This window comes from Onychostruthus taczanowskii, unplaced genomic scaffold, assembly GCF_017590055.1.
Source record: "Onychostruthus taczanowskii isolate IOZ18803 unplaced genomic scaffold, ASM1759005v1 scaffold22, whole genome shotgun sequence".
Taxonomy (NCBI): domain Eukaryota; kingdom Metazoa; phylum Chordata; class Aves; order Passeriformes; family Passeridae; genus Onychostruthus; species Onychostruthus taczanowskii.
The window spans coordinates 12,532,284-12,555,403 of NW_024499462.1; the positions used below are offsets into that span (position 1 = coordinate 12,532,284).

General features: G+C 42.1%; 3 protein-coding genes and 1 long non-coding RNA gene across 15 annotated transcripts in view; 1 reads left to right on the top strand and 3 right to left on the bottom strand.

Moving 5' to 3' along the window:
- LOC121336154 overlaps nt 1-2,928 on the top strand; it is a 30,665-nt gene extending 27,737 nt beyond the window's left edge. For both annotated transcript variants that reach the window (XR_005952702.1, XR_005952703.1), the window contains one exon: nt 2,701-2,928. This is a non-coding gene — a long non-coding RNA (uncharacterized LOC121336154). The remainder of the gene's footprint in view (nt 1-2,700) is intronic.
- On the bottom strand, nt 1,000-5,711 carry CHCHD1 (coiled-coil-helix-coiled-coil-helix domain containing 1). Of its 2 annotated transcripts, XM_041405028.1 has the most exons (4): nt 5,500-5,711; nt 4,960-5,078; nt 3,733-3,844; nt 1,000-1,143 (listed from the first exon to the last, which is right to left on the bottom strand). In XM_041405028.1, exons 1-3 carry the CDS (start codon nt 5,639-5,641, stop codon nt 3,734-3,736), a joined length of 372 nt encoding a protein of 123 aa, XP_041260962.1. In that variant the 5' UTR covers nt 5,642-5,711; the 3' UTR covers nt 1,000-1,143; nt 3,733. The 2 variants fall into 2 exon arrangements, with proteins under 2 accessions (XP_041260962.1, XP_041260961.1); XM_041405027.1 differs by lacking the exon at nt 1,000-1,143 and having other exon boundaries at nt 3,071-3,844; nt 5,500-5,709.
- A 126-nt stretch (nt 5,712-5,837) lies between these two features.
- Nucleotides 5,838-19,242, bottom strand: FUT11 (fucosyltransferase 11). Of its 4 annotated transcripts, XR_005952700.1 has the most exons (5): nt 18,504-19,224; nt 16,615-17,240; nt 14,134-14,416; nt 13,155-13,344; nt 5,838-6,518 (listed from the first exon to the last, which is right to left on the bottom strand). XR_005952700.1 is itself a non-coding variant. In XM_041405026.1 (3 exons), the coding sequence occupies exons 1-3, from the start codon at nt 19,200-19,202 to the stop codon at nt 14,269-14,271; spliced, it is 1,473 nt and encodes a 490-aa protein (XP_041260960.1). In that variant the 5' UTR covers nt 19,203-19,242; the 3' UTR covers nt 13,731-14,268. The 4 variants fall into 4 exon arrangements, 1 of the variants encoding a protein (XP_041260960.1); XR_005952701.1 differs by lacking the exon at nt 13,155-13,344; XR_005952699.1 differs by lacking the exon at nt 5,838-6,518 and having other exon boundaries at nt 7,637-13,344.
- A 1,055-nt stretch (nt 19,243-20,297) lies between these two features.
- SEC24C (SEC24 homolog C, COPII coat complex component) overlaps nt 20,298-23,120 on the bottom strand; it is a 39,089-nt gene continuing 36,266 nt past the window's right edge. For all 7 annotated transcript variants that reach the window (XM_041404859.1, XM_041404854.1, XM_041404858.1 and 4 more), the window contains one exon: nt 20,298-23,059. In XM_041404859.1, coding sequence (XP_041260793.1) covers nt 22,919-23,059 — 141 coding nt within the window. In that variant the 3' untranslated portion in view covers nt 20,298-22,918. The remainder of the gene's footprint in view (nt 23,060-23,120) is intronic.

The window sequence follows — 23,120 nt, forward strand, 5'->3', positions numbered from 1 at the left end:
AATCTAAGAAGGCAATTTGTTCAATTGAAGCTGTTCAGTCTTGGAAATACTTTTTTACACATTCCTGGTGCTGCTTCTCTGCTCAGTCTAATGGGCATTTCTTATATTCTGATTTTGGAGCAATGAACTCGTGGTGTTCTATAGCATGAAACATGAAGGTCACCTTTAGAAATGAGCTCACTTCTGGCCAAGTCTGCTGAGTAGCACTTCCAAAACACCTTCAGCATAAAAACAAGGAACAGGCTGCTAAAAATCTACTGACTTGACAAAAAGCCTCTTTTTTTTCTTCCTTCATTTTTGCCCATTACTCACTTCATGTGACAGTTTTGTGTTGCCTCATCCTCAGTCACTCATCAAAGGCAAGGAAATTTCCCTCCATGCTGGATCCTTAGGAGTCGCTAAGTGGTAAAAAGAAGCTGTTTCTGGAGTGGACTTGGCCAAGAATTACACTCAGTTAATTAGGAGCAAATCTCCTATATCCTCATAGTCAGGGAGGCAGACGATCAGGGCAGCAGGGGATGGAAATAGCTTAGATGCTGCATCACACTATAACTCTCAGGCAGCAGTAGCACAAAGGAGCAGAACAAAATAAAGATATGGGACTGTGTTAGAACCACTTCCTCCACTGAACACACAAGGAAAGGACATACTGGAAATAGGAACAGAAATTCTATTAGCATTCAGAGAAACTAGCTCCTTACTAGACGTTGCTGATGCTCATTCAGAACTCCATCCCATGAGACCCTCCCCATTCAGGCCTCTGACACACAGGGTTTAACACCTCTAGCAGAAGCCTGCACTGGATTTCTCTCATGGTACCTTCTAAGTTGCTTCTCTGTCAAGGCAAAGTCTTCCTAAAAAAAGTGATTTAATAGATAAAGTAATTTTTAAGGAAACACAGACCAGTACACCAAAAGGAACAGAAGTCCAAGCCTGTATTCACTTTCTGGAAGAATAATGAACTGGGAAGATACAGTGGGTTTTGCAGTTGTCTCCTCTCTGGCAGGTACTGCTTTGGAACTATTTCCTTCTTACCAAGACTCCCCTAGTTTTTCTCACACATGTAATGACATTCCTTGAGAGAGGTGGATCTCAGATTCTCAAAAGCTTCTCATGACTACTCTCCAAGGTGGAGAGGAAAACCTAAAAGGGAATTATACCAATATAACTACAGCAGTTTAGATCAGCAATGTATCTACAGGTAAGGTAAAACATCCTGAACTTTCTTGTATAGGCAAATTTGAATTAGTTGTAAATATCTAAATCTACTATTTAACAGTAGTCCTTCTCACCCCATATATGCATATTTCTATTACAGGAAGTCTATGATTCCCTACAGAGTCTGTCTTGACTTTGCCAGATTTTTCTGTATTGACCCTTCTGAACAAGAAATGCCATCTTCTAAAATGTCCCTGGCTCTCTGGAATTCAACCTATTTCTCTTGAACTGGTAGGACAACTATTCATCAGGACCAGCTGAAATATTAATGCTAACTCCACAATGAAAGCCTAAAAGGAGTAGTTAACAGCAATCACAGCCAGAGCTGGTATAATAGTCAAGCTATAAGGTACAGGAATAAGATCAAGGAATTCCAGCAGATCTGCTTAAATCCTGTAAATCCGACTTAGGAGGGTAGAACAGCTAGTCAGCTTTTGTTTAATTCTTTCCTCACCATGCAATCACATACAGGTCTCTGCAGCAATGTTCTTAACCAGTGTGTTCCACACCAGAACAGTTTTCCTTACCCTCCAGCAAAAGCATCACGGGGTGGTACAAACCCCAAGTCAGAAAGAACAGTGTTGTTCCCTGTGGGTACACACATGAACTATTAGTGGAGTGATCCTCAATACCAGCATGTCACAGAATGCATTTAAACACTAATCAAGCTTAATGGTGAGATGCAGGAAAATGGCCAGCAGCTGAAATTGCCAAGGACAATCAGGAACTGGAGGGTTTTTGCTTACAACAAAAGCAAAAGAATTGCTCAAGTACTTTTAAAGGAAACACTGTAAAACCTGGATGCACCTGAAAAATATTGCTTCCTTCCTCTCAATAAATAAAAGGATTGGAAAACCTTAGCATAGTAATTTCAAGCTTATAGTAGACACATAAAAGGTTAGACAAAACCCCAAACAACTGAATTTGTGAAGCTCACCGTGAAGCAGTGTAATGCAAAAAGAGCTGTTCAGATTAGTGGGAGCTATGCAAAATTTCAAAAGTAAAAATAGAAAAAGGTATTAAGTGTCTCTGTTACAGCTTCTTATGTAAGACTGCTCCTCACAGACACTAGAATTTGGTATATTCAGCACAGGTGCTATCTTAAGAGATGCATAACACTTTTATTCCAAGTTTTAATATGAAGAAAAATCATCATCAACAGAGGTGAATCAGTTCCTCACTCCCAATCTATTTTATATCCTCCAGAAATGAAGGAACAGCAAGTAGCATTATTTTTCACAATGTCTTCTGGACAGAAAATGCGAAACTCCACAGAAACAAAGTGTTTTCCTGAGCTCAGATGTGGATATTGTGTTCTTGGTGACCCCAAGTCCTCTAAAAGACCCAATTATGTCATAATACCAACAAAAGAATAAGCTACCCTGGATTATCCACTAATGAGCCACTGTAATTAACTGCTAAGAGAATGTTGCTTCAGTAACTTGAAAGCCTTCACCTGACTAAAATTTTTGTGATGAACAGGTACCAGCCTGGGGCTCCAGAGGACTGAGCTCCAGCAAACTCTACAGCCACCCATGGGTAATCACACAGTATGTGAGTGCCTGACTCTCCTCTTATTCTGCTTCTTCTACACACCCAAAAGAATTACTGATATAAATGGCTCTAACATCAGTTCTCCAAGACACTGCATTTTTCCCACCAATCAGGTACTGTTCCCAAGATCCGGCCTGTAGTTTTGTGGTACTGCAGTGGAAACCACCCCTTTCTCCCCACAATCAAAACCATAAATGAATTAAATTATTTCAATTATCAACCCATGCTTTAACTTTCTCTCCCCCTTTTAGTTTTTGGGTGTTTTTTACCAAAAAAAAAAGAAACATTTTGTTGCAGATTATGAGTTGCCCAAGTCAAACACCAGTCTTGCTTTATTTACAGTACAGACAAAATAATCAAACTTATGTGGCACCATAAGTCCCACCTGCAAATCACAAGCTAAATCACAAGCTTCCGTGTTAAAAGTTATATTTGATACTTACCAATGTATTATGTATGAACAAGGTATTTTGCTGGAGATTTTTTTCTAAATTTTACAGCAGTGGAAATTTAAAAAAAAAATTCAAGAGGTACCAGATTGTGAATACACTCATGTAAGAGTATGAACCATCATACCATCATTACTCATTTTAACTTGGCTCAGTGTTTGAGCCCAAACACTTTTTGACAGCAGCTCCAGAGCTGGGCAAGATGCTTGCACGTGGAGAAGTCATGCCCTGTTAGGAAATGCATTTACATGAATGCCTAGAAGGTTTTATTTAACAGGACTTGGGGAGGCAAGCTGAACAACACACTGCAGAAATCCTAACACTGCAAGACCCAAGAGTCTCATGAACAAAATCAGCTGATACTCAAGATGGGTGGTTTTTGCCCTGGAATCAAAAGCAGGGTCAAGATCCACACACCACTTGACATCAAAAGATCACTGAACTTGACTTTCCTTTTTTTGACCAAGACCCCAACTTTAATTGCTTGTCCACAGTCTCTTTCATAACGTACATTATACGTAACGTGTGATCTGAGGAAACCTCTTCAGGAGCTTGTTCACTTTGCTTGAAGGCAAATTTCCCTTGGATGACAGGATGTCCTCATTTTGATTCTTGCGCTCTTTCTGAAAGAGAACAAAACTCCTCAAAATATTTACCGCTGTTTACTTGCAGAGTTGATGCTCATTCCCAGGGAGTATTATTAACTGTACAGGGATGTTTCTTTTAGAAAAATGCTGTTTCTTTAAGGAACACTTACCATAGCACTTGGCTCAATAATCACAAGCTGATGACCTTTAAATGATGCAATTAATGACTGACATCTTGTGAAGATTATATCCTTCCATATTCTTAGTTAACAATGACATAAACTTCTGGTAACAACCCAGATTTTTTCTTTTTACTTTCTGTTATTTTTCATCTTTGTTTGATTCTTTGTCATCTACCAAATAAACTGTGGATAATTTTTTACTTATGCTGTCAAAGAGCAACAGTAAATAACTTTTTAAATTATGACCCTGCTACTGAAAGAAAAGGGAAACCTGAAACCAGTTTAAGGACAAGTTTAGTACATATACTTACCTTTAGTCTATTTTGAGAATTATTTTATTTCAAGCTTATAATATAGTATTATTATGTTAATATATAATATCAGAAACCTCTAATTTTCAAGCAATATGAAATTTATTTTTCAAAAATGTCTGGCCTTCAAAGTCAGAATCAAGTTGGAAAAGACCTCCAAGATCTTGAGTCCAACCTTTGACCAATAACCACCTTGCCAACTAGACCATGGCAGTGACACATCCAGTCATTTACTGAATGCCTCTAGGAATGGTGACCACCACCTCCCAGGCCAGCCTGTTCCAATGCTTCAGCGCCCTTTCAGTGAAAAAATTCTTCCGGATGTCCAGCCTGAACCTCTCCTGGCACAGCTCAAGGCTGTGTCCTCTTGTCACATCACCAGTTGCCTGGGAGAAGAGGCTGACCCCCACCTGGTAATTGTAAAGAGCAATAAGGTCTCCCTTATTGCCTCTTTTCCAGACTAAACAACCCCAGCTATGTCAGCCCCTCCGTGTAGGAACCTCTAGATCCTTCACCAGTTTCATTGCTCTTAGTTGCTCAAATGGGTCACAATCAAATTCTTCAGAGAACATTATTCTTACTCGCACACAAAAAATGACTGGAGGCTTCCTCCTTCCCTACTACTAGCCTTTAAGAAGATAAAAGAGGCCTTAATTACTTCTGCCTTTGCCACGCAGTCATAGAACATCCTGATCTCCTCGGCACAAGGCGTGTCGCTGAAGTCATTCTGTTTCCAGCAGGCCATCATTACTGACATCTCCGTAATGCACGTTGCCTCTAGAAGGGAAAGACATAAGCAGAAATCTCAGGTGTTTGGGATCTCATGCTAACAACCTCCACAGTGCATAAATCTCCAAAGAGATTGAGAAAATGCATAAGAAAATCCCAGCTTTGCTTTGGACAGAGAAGTTGTTGCTAACAGAAAGCAAATCGCCACAGCCACCCAGCATCTGACAGAATTTTTAAGGTAAAGGCAATGCTACGATGCAGCGTGTCTGACTCACATACGACACAAACTTAGGGCTGCAGAGTGAGGAAGCGATCCTTCCCACAGAAACCACGCGCGAATTCCATGGCCCAGACCGGCGCTGCCCCCTCGCCCTGCGGAGCACAAGGCGCCGCCGAGCTCTGCCAGCAGCGCGGCCCCTCCCGGGCCCGGCCTGCCCCTCGCCACCGCTCCCCGCCGCCGGCAGCTCACCTGTCGACTGCTCCCGGCGGTTCGCCACCTTGTCGGCCAGCGCCAGTGTCCGGGGCGGGCGGAGCGTCGGGGGCCGCTTCTTGCTCCGCCACTGCCCCGACACCCACCGTGTCACCCAGGCGGGGTAGGCGGGCGCCGCCATGTCCGCGCGGGCGCCTGAGGGCGCAGCCGCCTGCCCCGCCCCTGCTGCCCGCCCGGCCAAGGAAGGCCAGGGGAAGCGAGTAACGCCCCTCAGCTTCCGCCTGGGCGGAACCAGTGCGGCGCTGCCCGACGGTCCCCTACCGACGGCAAGAACAGCCAAGGGAGGAGCAAACGCTCTTCATGATTGTCTCAAGTGATTCAGATAGAATTAGAGGAATCGCAGAATGGGCGAGGCTGGAAAGGATCACAGTGGGTCATCTGTGCTCAAGCAGGGTCCCAGAGCACATTGCAGGATTGCATCCAGACACTTAGGGAGTATCTCCAACAAAGGAGGCTCCACAGCCTCTCTGGGCTGTTCCAGTGCTCGGTCGCCTGCACAGTAAAGCTGTTATTCATGTTCAGATGGAACTTCCAGTTTCTCCCCATTGTCTCTTGTCCTGTTGTGCAGCACCACAGAGAAGAACCTGGATCCCTCCATCCCTTTGACGCTCTCCCCTCAGATACTATAGGCATGGATGAGGTCCCTCTCACTTGTCTCTTCTCAGGTTCTTCTGCAATTGTATGGAAACTCTTGTTGCTTCAAACTCTCATCACTTAGCTCTCAGCCCTTCATTTCCTTCCATTACAGCTGGATCTCCCCTGCATTGTTCCTACTGTTCCTTCCAAGAAGATACTGAAACTGCTGCTTCCAAAATGGTAGCATCGTTCCCACAGCCTTATACTCAGTGGTGGAAAAACTCTTGTTCCCAGAAGTTTCTTCCCTAGGTCCTGGAAGTCCTCAGCTGATCTGGCAGGTTCAGGAGTGCTTATGTCCCCAGGCAAAAAAGGCAGGCAGTACAGAAGGCACAGGAGCATTCCAAGGGCTGGGATACAGGTCTCTGCACAGCAGGAGGGACAAGGTAGATGCACAAAACTGAGGAGTTAGACACTGAACACTGGGGACACAAAGCACTCAGATCCTTGTCATGGAGCAGTTCCTGAATATGCCATTTTACCACTGTATCAGAACAGCTGGAGTCCCCTGACCATATTCAGAAGACTAAATCAAAAATTCTTTTCTTTGCAATTTTTTTTTTCCACAGGAGACTGATTGGGATTAAAAAATATTCAACCTCTTAGACATAAAACCCAAAGCACACCCCTTTGCCTAGTCAAGAAGTTAGAGACTTCAGAAATTCTGTTAACTTGAGCTAAACATCACCAGACCTATACCACACTATTCTCAATATGGTTACTAGAATTTACTGCATCTGCTGACAATAAATCCTGGTATATCCAATTCTATAATTATTTTTGTGTTACTTTTAAAATACTATATACTTAGAGTCCAAATTAAAGAGTATGAGAAGACATGTTTAAGTAAACAAAAGATATTATTTTCAGCTCTCTTTTGGTAGTGCATTTTCATCTCTTAAGGTCCAAATTCAAATACTTTCTGGAAATTCTGAAATATTTTGGTAAGAAGGATGTTTCTCTATTCACATTTTTTTCTGAAAAGACAGTAAACAAGCTTTGAGCTTGACTGTCAGTAGAGAAGGAAGCCTGTTTTTGGCTGGCACCTTCAAATTAGGCCAGAGGGCTTGCACTGTACAACTCTGAACAACAGAGACTTTGAAAATCCCAGACAGGGACATGAAATACATTTCAGTATTCCCATTCATGTGAGGTTCAGCTGTTCTTGGTTTTGCCTCTTCTAGCTACCCTTCCTACCTTACTGCTAGCTACCCACCTTCCCCTGCTGCATTTGCCTCCTGCAATGTCTAACTAGATGGGCAAAAAACAGTAACAAGGAAAGACAAACGTACTACGATGTAAAAGCTGAACTGCACTCCCTGTAAATCAGCCTCCCTTTTTCCAAATTACATTAGTTAATGGTGGCAGCACCTTCAAGTCCTTTCACCTTCAAAAGCTCATCTCTCATTTAAGTAATTCCAAGAAAAATGAGGTGGAGGAGGAGGGAGGCTAAGAAAGAGAAAGGCAAACTACACAAGGATAATTGTAATAGCTTCCTGTAAGTTACTGCTGTCTGCACTAGAACTAATTTTTTGGCATCAGTCCTGTATTGGAGCCTCAGCATAAGAGTTTCCCAAGCAGACAGAATAAGGTACATGATGGTGTCTGCACACACCATGAGAGATGTCTGTAGCAGGACACAGTTTTATTATTAAACAGTATTTTTTAATATTACACATTAATTTTAAGGAAGAATGCAGAACTACAAAAAGGCCGTGTTATTGAATAGCCAAATGTCTCTACAGGCTGTATTTTGTACAGCTCATAGCACCAAGTCACTAATGGATGGGACAGAAGTGCTGACTTTATAGGGACACTCAGAAACTAAATTCCCTCAACAGTGAACCCCAGAGATGTTTTACTGGTAATCTTGAATGCACAACTATAATAACCATGTAAAGCTTTAGCTTTCACTAATTAGCATTTACAACTTTTTTTCTTGTATTGACGCATTTAAAGCTGAATCCTAGCTTGAGTTTCAGCTGGTCAAAACCAAAATGAACCATAGAGTTTAAACTATTGATATTAGACTTGAAAAGAATATATATCACAACTGAATAAGGGCCACATATGATGCTACAGTGAATGCTATGTCACAATTAAAAACAGTGCTAGCAATGCTGTGATAAAATACATCCTTTAAAATGAGACTGCTTTCTTAAATACCTCTTTAAGAGATGAGAAATTACACCATGTATTCTTCACTTTCTGGTGTAGTTATGTAAAACATCCAGACAACTACCTAAAAATCAGTTAAAGGATGAGGCTAAGAAATCTGTTGTATTGTCAAAAAAGAATAGAGTTGATATCCATGTATTTTTGACTGCTGCCTGGATCCAGCTTTCAGGTAAATTCCACTATATTCACACAAACTTATGCTGAATGCACCATACCAGTTCGTAATGCCCTCACCAACAACACTTCATTCTCATCCGTCTCACCCTGACCTCCTTAAACCAATTTAATTAGAGATGCCTTAAAATTTAAAGCACTTCCACTTTAACTTTAGCAATGAAAGCAACCAGTTTGCTAAGATTCCAGTTGGCTCAGACCCAACTCAACTCCTGCCTGCTGAGCTGTTGTGTTTGGACTGTATTAGTACTTAATGCTCTTACCAGCACAATGTATTCATGCACACAACTGGATGTGTCACACCCCACCCCAACTCCCACAACAACCCTTATCCTGTGCTATCTCAATCAGATCAGCTGCCCTGCATTTTCCTGTCAGCCTGAGTAGTTCTGAGCTGCCATCCCTAATTCCCAGGATCTAGGAAACTCAGCCCATTTCCACTGCAAATTACCTGTGCCTGCTAATTTGCTCAGAGATGCCGCAAAGTATTATCATCTGCTCTGATCCGTTCCAAGATCCCAGAACCATCTCTAGCTGAGACACTTGCACATTAAATGGGTCTTTTCTGCAGTAAAAAATGTGTTTAACAGCACACAAATTAAGATGCTAGTGGTGTCAGAGTTCTGGAACAAATCCTGTTGCTCCACTCCTCTCTGTCCTTCCTAATCCCTCTGCAGGGCCATATATCTCTCACTGCCAGCTCTGAGACAATGGACCATAAAGAGAGGTACAGTTAAAGCCTGATGTAGGTTTTGGCTCAGTTGGTTGTATCACTAAAAGGATTTTATCTCTGATTAATTTCAGCCTGTCAGTAGAGGTCTCTGGTCTCTATGCAGAATGAAGGAACCTGGCACCCTGTAGGTTTCCAATTAATACAACTTCCCAGAAGGTGCCTGGAGATCCATCAATAACCTTAATTAAATACAACCAAACAGATGACAACTAATGATTAAGGGAGTGGCTCTCTTGGGACTATTGTTGAAGAGTGTGTATGGCAGGACAGCAAACGAGGCAGATGGCTGCTTGTCTAACACTGCAATGCCTGTTAAAACTCTGATGGCTGAGTTTCAATTCAGTTTATCCTGTCCCCAGTCCTTTAGAAGTTGTTCTTCCACACCACTTAAAGCGACCCTCAGTCAAAATGCAAGAGGAGCATTTCTGCTGATTCACTTTGCAGATCATTTCCAGAGAAAGCAGCTCATTCTCCTTCCCCTCTAAACCTATACATCCTCTGTTGCTTGGATCTCATTCTACTCACCATTAGAGAGGAACCAGAGATCTTTCAGTTTGAAAATTACTACAGTGCCTGAAATAAGAAAAGGCAACTCTTTCTGAACTCCTTTTGAGTTCCAGAAATCATAATGTTAGGTATCAAATCAATGTTCTTCAGTGAGGTTATATGCTTCCTACAAATTGCAGTCCTTGCTAAAGGACAGAAAATGCAGACTACTAGTTCAGTAAATAAAATAATCATCTTCTAACTGAAAAAATAGGCAACATGTGGTATCAGAGTTTTGGCAGAAGAATGAGAACTGGGGCTTGCCCAATCAATGCAATGCCTTGGACTGCTAGATTTTTAACCTTCAGTCAGTTATTTGTTTCTCATCTCTCACCTCTGAGAGGGCATAAATTTATTCCAGCTTGTCAAGTCAATTCTGAGACACAGCATTAATAGAGTCTACTGGTGTTTCATGTGAGCAGTAATGAGGAGATATTTATTTTTAGAACAGTAATGCTAGTGAACAAAGCTATCCTGACAGCTTTGAAAGCCTCCCTCTAGTCACACAGTAAACAGGCACAATGCACGACAAGCAGTACAGCCACTCACCCTAGTCTGCAGGATCCTGTCAAAACGTTTACACAGATAAATATCTTCAATATTTGGTACCTTGCCTTATTAGTCTCAGTTTTTATGAATATGGGTACCTGCACTGTAAGAACATTATTAAGATAGATGTTGAATCTATCATGTTCAGTCTGAGTATCACGTAGCCTTCCAGTAGTCAGAATACGAGTGATGACATTCAGCCACCATCTTGCTGGTTTGGATTTAAAGCAGTGAGAAATCCAGTTAGCTGAGAACAGAAATCAGGAAACTTTTTCCAAAATAATAATGCTGTAGTGACCTTCTTCCTTGTCTGCATTCAGATGCTTGCATTAGTAGAAAGACAGCTAGGAGGATAAATTGAATTCACTTTGGCTACGACTGGCAGTACACATTGCCAGTATAGCAACAGCAATCCTTTCAAATGCATTATTAAGTAAATTAATTGCAAACTCTTCAAGGGTATGAGACCCAGCTTCTCCTCCTGTCTCCTCCAAATAACAGGAGAGAATGAAAGCAAAACCATGCTAAAATGTTTACTCAACATTTTGTAGTCCTTGCTGTGCAGAGCAGTAGATGCTGTGAAGGTCAGTCAGCAGCATCGAACACAACTGCAACCACAACCCTTTATCCAGCTGGGCAGGATTCCCACCTCTCCTGTCCCTGCAGAGTTTGCCTGGCAGCTACACAAAGTATTCATACCACGCACTGAATAAATATTCCAGCCTTAATTCTTGCACACCATACATAAAAAGTGAAATAAATTTACTATATTAATAGAGGCCACAGAGACATGGTTTATAAATCATGGAAGTATTATGACATAGAGGAGATGAAAGCTAGTATGATCTATGACTACAGAAAAAACCACTGCAGATACAACGGAAACAAGGCTTGGGTGAGCTTCACAGCAAAGAGTGGTAGCTAATACTCATTATCTTTTGAGAAGTTCACCACCTCTAAGACTGTAAAAAACAGTTAAACCTAGGAAGACACTAAAAACTCAGAAAAGAAAGCTATCAAATTACTTGTGACTCATCTACAAACTGGAAGGTATACTTTGACAACCAGATAAAATCCATAGAATATCTGTAATCAAGATACTTTCAGATCTGTACTCTTCTTCCTTAAGAAGACAGATGACAATCAGAATGGTCAGCTTGGCAACAGTCATCAAGCTCAAAGCAACAGCCTTCTGTAGTAGTACAGACAGAGCAAAGCACCAAAGACTGCAGGACTAACAGAATAACCTTGTTGGCTGTTTATTGTAATATGCTGAGTACAGGAAGTATATAGTGGTGAAGGAATACTCAGTTGTGAAATAGCTAAAGAACAAATCAGGGCTCCAAGGAAGAAGTTTTTACCTACTTTGCTAACTACTGCTCAGCTTGTACCACCACATCTTCAGTGCTACTGTTAGCTGAGAAACATGCTCATGTTGCTGAGCAGGAAGACAAAATGGGCCTCTGGACATCTCACCAAGGACTAGGCAGGTGCTGATGCACGTAGCTACACTGGCACTTCCTCCTGTTACTCCTGTAGGGACAGTGCATTAAACATAGCAAGTCTAATTTTGGCAACAGTAGGTACATTATATTAAAGACTGGGAAAGTATTATGAATGCTGCACTTCTGAAAAATCTGCTTAAATTACAGGATAAAATAGGAAAAGTAGCATATGGTAGCACCTGGTTCTTACTTTTTATGTTTAGTACAAAAAGCAAGATCACAATTTCTCCTATCTATTCTACCAAACATTTGAATAAGAAAGTGTTTGGAGATACAGCTAATTAAGAGAATGCAGTTAAAGAAGACTGAATTATTTTCTATACAGAAACATGAAATGGAGTAACTGAAGGCATTAATTCAAACAACTTAGCTAAATATCATTAATTTGTTTAGTAGAAGTCAATATTCAGAACTAAAGCAGCCTTAATTTGTTTTATCTTAATTTACTTCTCAAGCAAGTGGCCTCTTCAATCCTGAATACACATCTGTAATTTCTGATCTGATTTGAGTAATCCAGTTTAACAATTAACTAAGATATATTCTCTTAGGTATTCATGTCTCCTGAATAACTGAAAAAAGTAACTTAAACTGATAAATGCATTTTAGCTGAAGAATCATTTGAGATGAGTGATCTTCACTATTAGAGAAGAGAGATAAAAAACCGTTCTTCTCCTAAAAACAATTAGGTGACAACAATGTACACTGCATGCATTTTCTACATTTATAAAAATCCAGTGATGGTCATGGGTCTGAAGTCTTTGCTGTCAAGATTGATTGCCTGATTTTAAAATGGCAATATTGTTATGTCACCTGAGAGGCAAACATTGAGATGATCATTACTTATACTGATATTATACTTGTAATCCCATATCTATAACATTATGAAGGGGAATTTGAGGGAAAACAAAAAGATATTAAGTGAACCATACAGCACTAAGCAATGGACAGTAATGTAATTAGGCAGAGAATGTAGAGTCACTGCTGTTCCTAACTTTTACTGACAGACATCAGACTTCCCACAGCAATGCATAAACTGCCTTACAAAATCAAATTACACAACAGACTGTAGACTTTCATTACCAACGAACTGTCCTAAGCACAGAAACTCTGGCTCCTTAGTCAGTAGTTAACTTCTGAAGGAGGGGAAATGGAGAAAGAAAATAGCAATATACCATCAGAGACATCACTGCAGTGTGGCTGTATTTGCCTGTGTGGTTAAACCTTTGGCCCTGAATTAATTAGTTTCCCCGCACTGCAAGATCAGTTATTTCAGAAAGATACCCACTATGGCAGGGAACAGTGGAATTTATTTATACCTGTAAGCAACACAGGCTATGCAGCAAGGAAGATCAATCCACATGTTGACACTCAGGAACTCTGGTTGCAGACGAGGATCACAGTGTGTTAAGGTCAGTAGAGATACAAAACCATCTCAGTGCATCTGGCTCTGATCACCCACTGCAGCATACAAAGATTTCAAGACTTGTATCCAAACTGCAGGGACCACTGGAAAGGCACCATTGTGAAAATGTATTTGTCCTTGCAGAGAGCTGCATATACTCAAAAGGCAAAAATCCAAGGCCTCTGAATTGCTAGCATTAAGGAGATAAATTAGTAAATTGAGATTACAGATTTCAGATTTGATGGAAACTTAAAAGAACCAAAGTATAGAATTTTTTTTGTTCTACACAATACCAGATAATACATTTTCTGGTGTGAAATACCTTGTTGAAAGTTGCAACTTAAATAATTTGTTCTCCCATCCCGTTGTATATATGATCTGCTAAGTCATCAAAAGAGAAAAATTAGGCAGAGAGTTAAGTGACCTCCCCATAGTTATTCAGCTATTCAGTTATTTAGCTTGAAAAGGAGGAGTATTTGAGGCATGTTACTTGGGGAGAAGAGACTTTATTGCAGCAATTTCATAAGGCATGATTGCTCTTCACAGGTGTGTCTTTTGTAATTCCTTCACTGGAAAAGCCATTTGTTACTAACAACTAAAAGTACATCTTAATGAAGAGAATATGTGATTGATAAAATACTTAAAAAAACAACTAATATTCTGAAGATTTAAAAAATCCCTGAAATAACTTACGGCACTTGAGCAAGAGCCTGAAGTCATGTAAGATACAATATAAGTATAGCAAATGCAGAAAGAGACTAAATTCCTCTTTTGCCCCACATGTTGACACCTGCAAGCCAGGAGTGGCTTCACACCACAGAGCTGAAACTCAAACCAAAGCAGTTACTAACATTTCCACTGCTGAAATCCAATCATAACAGAAACTTACTCACTTTGTGCACCAGAAAAAATTGTCTCTGTGAGAGTTTTTTTGGTTTTGTTTTTTCAAGGCAAACATTTGAAGTGAGTAAGAATTCACAGTCTCAACTTTCAATGCAATTTTCAAATCAAGCTCTTACAAAGATGGGTCAGTGTTGCCTTGTCCTCTTAAGAAAAATCTCATGCATGTAGTCCCAAAATCTTCCCTGATGAGACTCATTGCGATGAATCATAGCAGTGAGGGCCTCACCCTGATCAAGGCTTTGCCAATAATCCTGCAGCCACATTTCTTTCCAACTGAAACAAAAAAGAGACACCATCACAAACAATAACCCAAATTAGTCTGCAGCTGTAACAGCACTGAAACCATACTTTTCTTTCCCTTAAGATGAAAACAGGCCCAGAGATGGTCATAACAAAGTATGTTGTTAGTGTGCCACTGTGCTCCAAGTCATTTAAAGAAACTTGCTTTGAAAATTCTCTGTAGCAAATATAAGTTCACTATTAGCTTTACAACATTCTAGAAATATCAGCATATACTATCACTATCATGCTAAATACAGAGACTAAATTACTATTTGTAGAGAATAAAAACTTCTATTAAAATAAAATCTATCACAGAGTACTTATATTATTTTGAGAGTAGATTGTAGTGATTAACCACAACATGACACATACAACTGCTTGTTCTACAGCTTTTTTCCTTAAGCTTACTTGGGTGTGAAACCCAGCAATCCAAATACAAGTGAAGCTGCAAGCATAAGGATTAAGAAACCACATCCCCACATATACAGCTGAAGGTGTAATAGTGCTCCAGCTACACATACCTACACAGAGAGAGATTCTGATGGCAGCTGCATTCTGACAATTCAGCATATCTATTGACTCTAAAAACAAATTACATCTGGGAATAAGGGTTACAGAGCATGCAAATGTGTAGTGCAACCTTACTGTAATTGGGTATATGCTCTAATGTAAACTCCTTTGTTGTCCTCCGAGTTCAGAAGGCTCCAGAACCACAAGTTCCAGTGTGTGTTTATAGTCAGACCTTGCATGTTGCATATAGTCGATCACGTGTATCCCCACTAGATCTGTGTCATTTTTCCACAATAATGTTTTTCTAAACTAACAAAACATATACTGGCTCAGTAGGCATTCGTCTAAATTGATAACACGGTTGAATAACATTACTGTCAAACTCAGACAAAAATAATGGCATGCTTAGCTAATAATGTTTTGATGGCAATTTTATGCTATTGCTACACCAGTTAGAATTATAAGTAATCATGTTCCATTTTGCAAATAAAAATAGGTAAAGCTTAGATGCGATTTGATGGCAATTTTATGCTATTGTTACACGTTAGAATTATAAGTAATCATGTTCCATTTTGCAAATAAAAATAGGTAAAGCTTAGATGCTTATCAGATAGAAACTACTGTATTTCACAGGAGATGCCCACAATCATGCCTTAGAAACGATGGACACATCTTTATAAAGTAAATAGCAGTGAATGTAAAAGCTTCCCTGAACAATTTTTCCAGACACATCTCATGCCTGAAGATGGGGAGGGTAACAGTGAGACACAGAAACTTCCCTGGGATGAAACTGTAGCTTGAATTACGGACCAGCTGTTCAAAACTCCCTGCTGATGACTTCTGTGAAGAGTGATGGAAGCACCTGAGCCTGCACGTGGCACTGGCAGCAACTCTGTGTGTGTGCCTTCACAGGTACTTCTCTACTGCCACCTGATGCTCAAACAGAAAACCTGTGGAGGTTGACCTCCTATCAGCTCTATGGAGTAGGGTGCTGCATAGCACACTACAAAGAAAAAAGCCATTTTGCTACCGAGACTGAGAAAAGGCATTACCATAAAGAAGCTCCAGTAGATCAGTCAACCAACAGAAAACAAGGGACAAGAAGCTGCTCAGTCTATTTTCTCTCCTGCACAGTCCTTCTCCTAAATAAGTGGGATGGCATCCTTGAACACAGCCAGAGTTTTGTCATGCAAAACAGCATTAAGTCTTGTATTCTGGGTGAGCCTAATTTCTGCTCTGAAGTCTACAGGAGTCAACCAGGTCTGGAGTGAACATTGGCAACCTCATTCTTAATGCAGTACTTTGTAAGGAGGCACAGAGCTGCTTTTGCCTGAGGACTGCCAAGCTTTACCATCACTGTACTGAAAAACATCCCTCCCTCAAGCAAAGAGGCTAAGATAGACAAAGAATAACCCCACTGCCTGAGGTAACAGAGCATTTTAACAGAATATTCTGAGTGTCACACTCCACTTTAACTGCTAGCACCACTGTCCAAGCCTCTTGTTCAGCCTCAGTGCTACACAGTATTAGCAGGACCCCCTACACCACCCACAAGACGTACTACAAAATGTAACTGGAGAAGTAACAAGAACTCCCTTAAGTACAAAGTGTTATTAAAGTTACAGCTCCTTTTACTCGAAGCTGTTTTCCCTTCAAAAAGCATAATACTAGCACATTACCTGTCTCCACCAGAGAGGTCTTCAACACTTCCAAACCCGGGGGTTGGCATAGGACATCCCATGTGCTTGAACTGAGCTATATGAGGTCTGGGAGCTGGAATTTTTCCATGAGACTTCTTGTGCTCCTGCTCCTCTTTGACTCGGGTGTTCTCTTTGTCACAGATGAAACACTCGAAGCCATTCAGGTAATTGGGCAGAGTCATGTCATTCACACCCCACTCCCGCTTCTCTAAGCTCTCCAGCAAGAACTGGTTTTTGATTCCACCGGTGTTTTTATACTCTAGATACTTCAAATATTCCTCTCCATTCTTGTCCAGGAAATTAAGATACTTTGCCAGCTCTTGGGGGCTGTCAAAATCATCTATAAGAATGATGGAGAGGTTGTTTGGCATCCAGTCCCGCACAGCTGGGGAGCCTCGGTACACTGGGACAGCACCCAGGTGCATGGGACGCCACAGCTTCTCTGTCATGTAGTCGTCACATATGGCATTCTCCAAGGCCAGATGGAACTTGTACCTGGCAATAAAAGTCATAAATTCAGAATCTTCTGTAGTGGCTGTAGAAGTGTCTCTCAGTCGCTCACTGGGGAGCTCACGGTTATGCAGGCATTTACCATAGGAGTCAACCTAAAATAACAAACAGCATCTTTACAAAGTGATTTGTTCCCCTGGAACTTGTTTTCAGACCTTGTAGTTCTTGTAAAATTCCTAACTTGGATCAGCTCATAGGTACGTTAATTTAGCTTCGTTTCACTCCAAGGTCTTTCCCTTGAGACTATTCCTAGAGTCCAAGTTCTACAAGGTTTAGAGAAAACCAAGTGCTGAGTTTCAAAAGCAACATAAGCCACACTACAGACTGAGGGACAAGGGGAGCATGTAGATGCCACCCAAAAATGTATTTATTACTGGATACATCAGGAACTGACAAGTACAGAAGCGCATTTGACTCATATGTCAATTTAAACATTCTCTTTCTACTTAAGACATATAGTGCTTTTCCAAACAGTTATTACACAGAGTTCCAGCCAGTCTCAGCAAGCTGATAGAATTTTTCCATTTGTTAGACTGAGAAAAATTGATACAGGGAGCTAAAAGAATACTGTCTAAAAATACAAGACAGCATGCTTGAGCTGGAACCCGCACCATACTTTGAGAAGACCGTAATTTTAAAAAATTTCTTTTGCCTTTGCTTCACTACTCAGTACATGACGACCTTACACAATAACTGAATCATGACCAATAGAAACAACAGAAACCACGAGAAAAAAAACTCTGGCAAAGTCTAAAAACAGATTTTTTTTTTTAATCAATCTAATATCCTTTAAACTTTTTAAGAGAAAAAAATGCAGTATGCTTTTTTCCTGCTTGGAAGAAACATTATTTTACTTTATGAAGCTAATCACCATCAGCTGTACCATAGCAGTACAAGCCATCATAGAAACAACACGCTCCTACCACAACACAGGTAAGGAGCAGATTCTCACAACAGAGCAACCTGCCTTTTAACTTCACTCCTGTACTTTCAAACGAGAGCGAGCCTTGTAAAGGGACAGCCTTCCTCTATCCTAACGTCAAAGAGATGTCAGTAACTTCTAGCACTTGATCCACAAGACCGAACTTATTCAGGCTTTGCCCAGCTTGTGACTGATCCCGAGTGCGGCCAATTCCACATCTAACATCTGCATCAGGCCTACCTACTGACATGCGGTGTAGTCTAGATCACGCTTTGGGAAGGAATACAACTAGTTTTTCTGTCCAGCTTGTAGTCAGCATGCATCCCGTTATGATTCGTGTCTTGGCTAAAAACAAGGACAAACAAACCCCATTAAAACGAGGCGGTAGAGGGGAGCAGCCAGGCGTTCCCAGCTCCCATGCACTCAGCCCACGTACCTGGATGTACTTCATGAGCTCCCGCACGTAGCGGTCCCTGTCCGAGGGCACGTCGCAGTGGGACTGCATGTACAGCACCGGGCCGTAGCCCTTCCGCCGCCACGCGTCCTTCTCGGCCAGGGGCACGGCCGGGGCCCGCAGGTACGCGGTGCCGGGCAGCCACTGCAGCGTGAGCGGGTAGTCGGACTCCCGGCGGAAGGTGGCCGTGTAGTTGAAGAGCCGGATGCCGGGCGAGTGCGAGAGCACGTAGTTGTTCATGGGGGACTCCTCGTGGAAGAGCGCCCAGGTCTGGTGGGGCAGGCGGGGCAGCGGCGCCTCGTACGCTCTGAAGTCGGTGCCGTAGAAGATGAGCGCCTTGGTGCGGCGGTGCCGGGCCACCCGCCGGCTCCGGGTGACGAGGCAGGAGCCGCGGGGGCAGTCGATGCGCTCCGTGTCGCCGGGAAAGTGCGGGAAGAGGCTCCCGCTCCACCACAGCAGGATGGGCAGCGCCTTGTTGCTCCGCGTGTCGTTGTTGCCGGGCCCACGGTACGACGCGGCGGCGACGAAGGCCGCGCCCGGCGGGACGGCGTCCTGCGCCCACACGTCCGCCCCGCACGGCTCGGCCGGCTCCTCCGCGGCCAGAACCACTCCTGCGCTCCAGGCCAGCGCCAGCGTCACCCACAGGCCCGCAGGCCCCCACCCCGGCCCGGCGCCCCCCATGCCCGGGCCGTGTCACGGGGCCGGGCCGGGGCCGGACGGGAGCAGCACCGCTTTCCCCGCCCCTCTCAGCTCGCACTGTCAATGCGCCTTCGAAGCGGCTCGGAGGGGCAGCGACGCGTACCCCTGCTCTGGCGGCAGCCTCGCTGCAGCGGCCCGACGAGGCGACCCATTCGCAGCCCCCTCCCAACCCCACTGTACGATGGCTGAAGCTGCTGTAAGCCTCGCTGCCTCTACCGCCCCTGCATCCGTCCGCGCTAACAGCGGCGCCCGCAGTACCTGCAGCTGACAGCGATGGAGCCGAGCTGCTCCCGAAGGCTCAGCATGCCGCGACTGACCGCACCTGCAGAGAGGGCTCCTGGACCAAGCAAGCGGTCAGCTGTTACAAGAAAGAGCCCCCAGCTCAGCTCCTGTTGGAGACCATAAAGGGGGAGAACAGAAAACACCTTTTACTAACAGAACTCTTCTGTTCAGTTTTTTGGTTGTTGGTTGTGTTTTGTTTTTTGGGTTTTTTTTAAGTATCTACGGGTAATTTTAAAGCTCCCTTGAAAGCTGCTTTTCTATACAAACCTTGAATAATTCCTACAGTATTAAAATATTCTGTAAATGGGAAAGTGGTTTTGGCTACTCTATGTAAATCCAACAGCCATATTCTAAAATTACCATTCAGTTGCTCATTTACACAATTGCTAAAAGCTTCACATTAACTTCTTAAGAGACAATATGATATTTATGAATTATCAGTTATAATACAGGACATTAGTTAGTATGGACACAAGGTAAAGAAGTATTTTCAGCTGTGTTAGAAACAAGTTAAAGAGGGAGTAGTTTTCCTTTCCTTTGGAAAGTTAGGTGTAGACACTGCTTGGGCCTGCTCCAACAGCACCACAGCGTCCTCCCCCTGGGCTCGGAGAGAAGGTAACAGACATGGGCTCTGCACGGCAATTTCCAAAGCATCAGAACGTGCTGCACAATTTACTCCACATGATTAATGTACAAGATACACAAGGCCCATCATTATCACACCAGTTCTGTGGCAGATTCTGGACATAATGTACATTCTATTTGAGAGGAATCTCAAAAATACTTGACAGCAAATTTAGCATTATTGGATATTTAGCAATGATTGTCTTGTGCTTTCATACAGATTTGTTATAAGGCTATCAGCAAACTGTACAACAGCAATATTCACAGGTACAGTCAAGATAACACTGCCAGTTCACTCTGAATTTTATTTTTGCAATTAGCAACACTCCCAGCAAAAAACCCTACAGCCCAACCCCCCCAAAAAACCACTAACCAAAAAAACCTCTCCAACCAATTCACCCAGGTACCCTTAACTCTGAAATATGAGCTCTTTTAAGACTGCTGAAGTCATTGAATTGACATTGGCACAAGGTACGGGCAGTATTTGCCTAAGCAGACCAAAACCCCCCACACAGTCAATGACTCAAGCTGCGTCAGCAAAAAAGGGAATTTCTTTGTGATATGGAAGTTCAGACAGGGCAGAAAGTCAAAAACCAATCACCTAAATAAAGGAACACTGAGATTAAACAGTACCTTTTGTCTGTTGACTCTTGTTGAATTTCTTATCGTTCAGTGCGAATAACAACAATGACAAAAAAAGACTGAACTTGGTTAGTAGAAGACTGGACTGTAAAGGATCAATGAGCTAGACTTCAGCCCTTCCCATTTCCCCCCTCCTGCAAAATACAGGGTTTGGAAAAATAAGCAGTGTTTATTTACTAACAATGACATAAAATACATCTTAATATATTTTTATTTCTTTACAAATTAAAAGATGCATTGGAAAAACAAGTGAAGAAAATGAAAGGTTCATTCATGATTTCATTTCCACCCCCACACCCCCCAATATTAATACTAGAAATTAGTATTTGTGGAAGTCTGTGGTTGCTGTGCATTATATTCCTGGGAAGTTCTTTTTTTCCCCCTCTGATTAAAAATCCTCTAGATTTTTTGGTTGGAGGCAGTACGTGGAGTAAAAAGACAGCCACATTCATACAAAACCGCTGAAAGTTCTGTCAACTACTTCTTGAAAGAGTTTCTACATTACAATTTTCATGTTTCCCTTTCTGTGTAGTGATGGGAGGGAAGACAAACTAGCAGCATTAGAAGAAAAATGGATTTATATACATGCTACAGGATATGGAACTAAAACCACAGCCAGATATTTTTCTGATCTTAACAAGGACTTTCCTATGAAATATCAAGCCCAGATAACATGTTCTCTAATCCATCCACATTCTTCCTTTCACTTTTAGTGCTATTGGTAGCTTAAACTCCTGGGTACTGGAAGAACACCTGTTAAGTGTTCAAGTTAAAATGTACAAGCCCCCTTTCAAAAGTGAATAAACAAAGCCCTTAGAATTCTGAATTTGATTACACTAGCTCCCTCTTCACAGGAGTCTTCTCATCCACCCTTGCAAAATGGAGCAGCAGAGCAGCCAAAGTGGATGGATTAATCTGTCTGAGGTATTTTAGTTTAACAAACAAGCTTATAAAAGGTTTTGTGCAAGCTGATCAGTAGACAGAATGTAGAGGGTATAAACATCCAGTAATGAAAATCTTTGCTATGGCCCAGGTGCTGTTAATAGCCAAAATCAGGTACTTGCAATACCTATTACAATACAGTCTAAATCTTAAGGTTTTGTATCCCCTTCCTTGTGTTCCAGGGTACAAAGCAATCTAATTCATGTCAGAATAAATAAAATTCCTGCTTGTTGGCTATGATTCACAAAAAATATGGTTGAAAATGGCCTCTTCCTTATCATTCAGTTCCTACGCAGTCCCTCGTCACCTTGTTAGAAGTATTTTCTGCTTAAGGTTAAGAAGCTTTTGTTCCCACCACCATCTGACAGACAGGTAAACTCTGCAGGAGAGCTCATGGAACATGGATTGAGGAGGACAATACAGAGCCGTGCAATGAGAAGGACAGGAGTCACCACACAGGTCAACAGGAAGTACAGTCTCTACCCCTACACTGTTCAGAAGCTGTTGATTTTTGCCCACTTAACTACTGATTACTCCATTACAGTTCTGCACACCAACTCATAGTATGGGGAAGATTGTGGAGAGAAGTTTGCCCTGCTGCCTCCTGCCTTACCACTCATTTCATGTTTCATGGCTTTCTGGTTTGGACAGCCACATGATACATCTGTGCTCTGACAGATCGTGCTTCCCTCTTTAAAGGAGACATGAAATGTTTGGCTGCTCCAGCTCCCATCACCTGACCTGCCTCTCGCCCTCCCCACCTGTGCATCCTCTTCACACCTGGAGCATGCACACACACCCACACAAATGCACAGCAGCTACCAGAAGTTTTGAACAGTTATCGCTTTTTCACCCAATGTTGAATCATGTACAGTGAACTGAAAAAAACCCTACATTCATTACAACAGGATTAGCGAGCATGGGGTGGGGTGGGGGGTGAACTCCTGCCAAGCACAGGAAACAATTTAGATGTAAATAAAAGACCTGGTATCAAAGGCCTTTTTTTTTTTAGCCCTCACCAGGAAAATATTTCATCTCTTTTATGGGATTGGGAAAGGTTGAAAGGATTTCTGCTAATGCAATGTGTATTAAAAATTATGGAATTGTACAGATTTCTATGTTGTCCTTTTTGAGGGCGCTGGGCCTTCTGATCAGGTCATTAGTGGAGACTGAAATGTCACTGCTGAGTTCTAGCACCACTCACTCCTCTAGCTCAGTAGCTGCCGAATCTCCTTGTGCATGTGACACAGGAAGTCCACATATGAAGCCCCCCCACTCAGGCTCTTGTCCTCCACTAGAAAGTGTTTGAACAGCATTTCCAGCTTATCTTCTTGCTTCACAATTATCAACTACAAGAAACCAAACAAAACAAGAAAAAAACCAACAGTGAGTAGCTATTACAATTAATCT

What these genes read in the sequence shown, in the direction of transcription:
- CHCHD1 (XM_041405028.1), bottom strand. Translation starts at nt 5,641, where the DNA reads ATGGCGGCGCCCGCCTACCCCGCCTGGGTGACACGGTGGGTGTCGGGG. An exon ending in CCGCCGGGAGCAGTCGACAG is followed by an intron (nt 5,079 to 5,499) that starts GTGAGCTGCCGG and finishes TTTCCCTTCTAG; the next exon opens with AGGCAACGTGCATTACGGAG. An exon ending in ACTGCGTGGCAAAGGCAGAA is followed by an intron (nt 3,845 to 4,959) that starts GTAATTAAGGCC and finishes GTTCTCTTTCAG; the next exon opens with AAAGAGCGCAAGAATCAAAA.
- FUT11 (XM_041405026.1), bottom strand. Translation starts at nt 19,202, where the DNA reads ATGGGGGGCGCCGGGCCGGGGTGGGGGCCTGCGGGCCTGTGGGTGACG. An exon ending in AGCTCATGAAGTACATCCAG is followed by an intron (nt 17,241 to 18,503) that starts GTACGTGGGCTG and finishes TTGTTATTTTAG; the next exon opens with GTTGACTCCTATGGTAAATG. An exon ending in GACCTCTCTGGTGGAGACAG is followed by an intron (nt 14,417 to 16,614) that starts GTAATGTGCTAG and finishes TTTTTGTTTCAG; the next exon opens with TTGGAAAGAAATGTGGCTGC.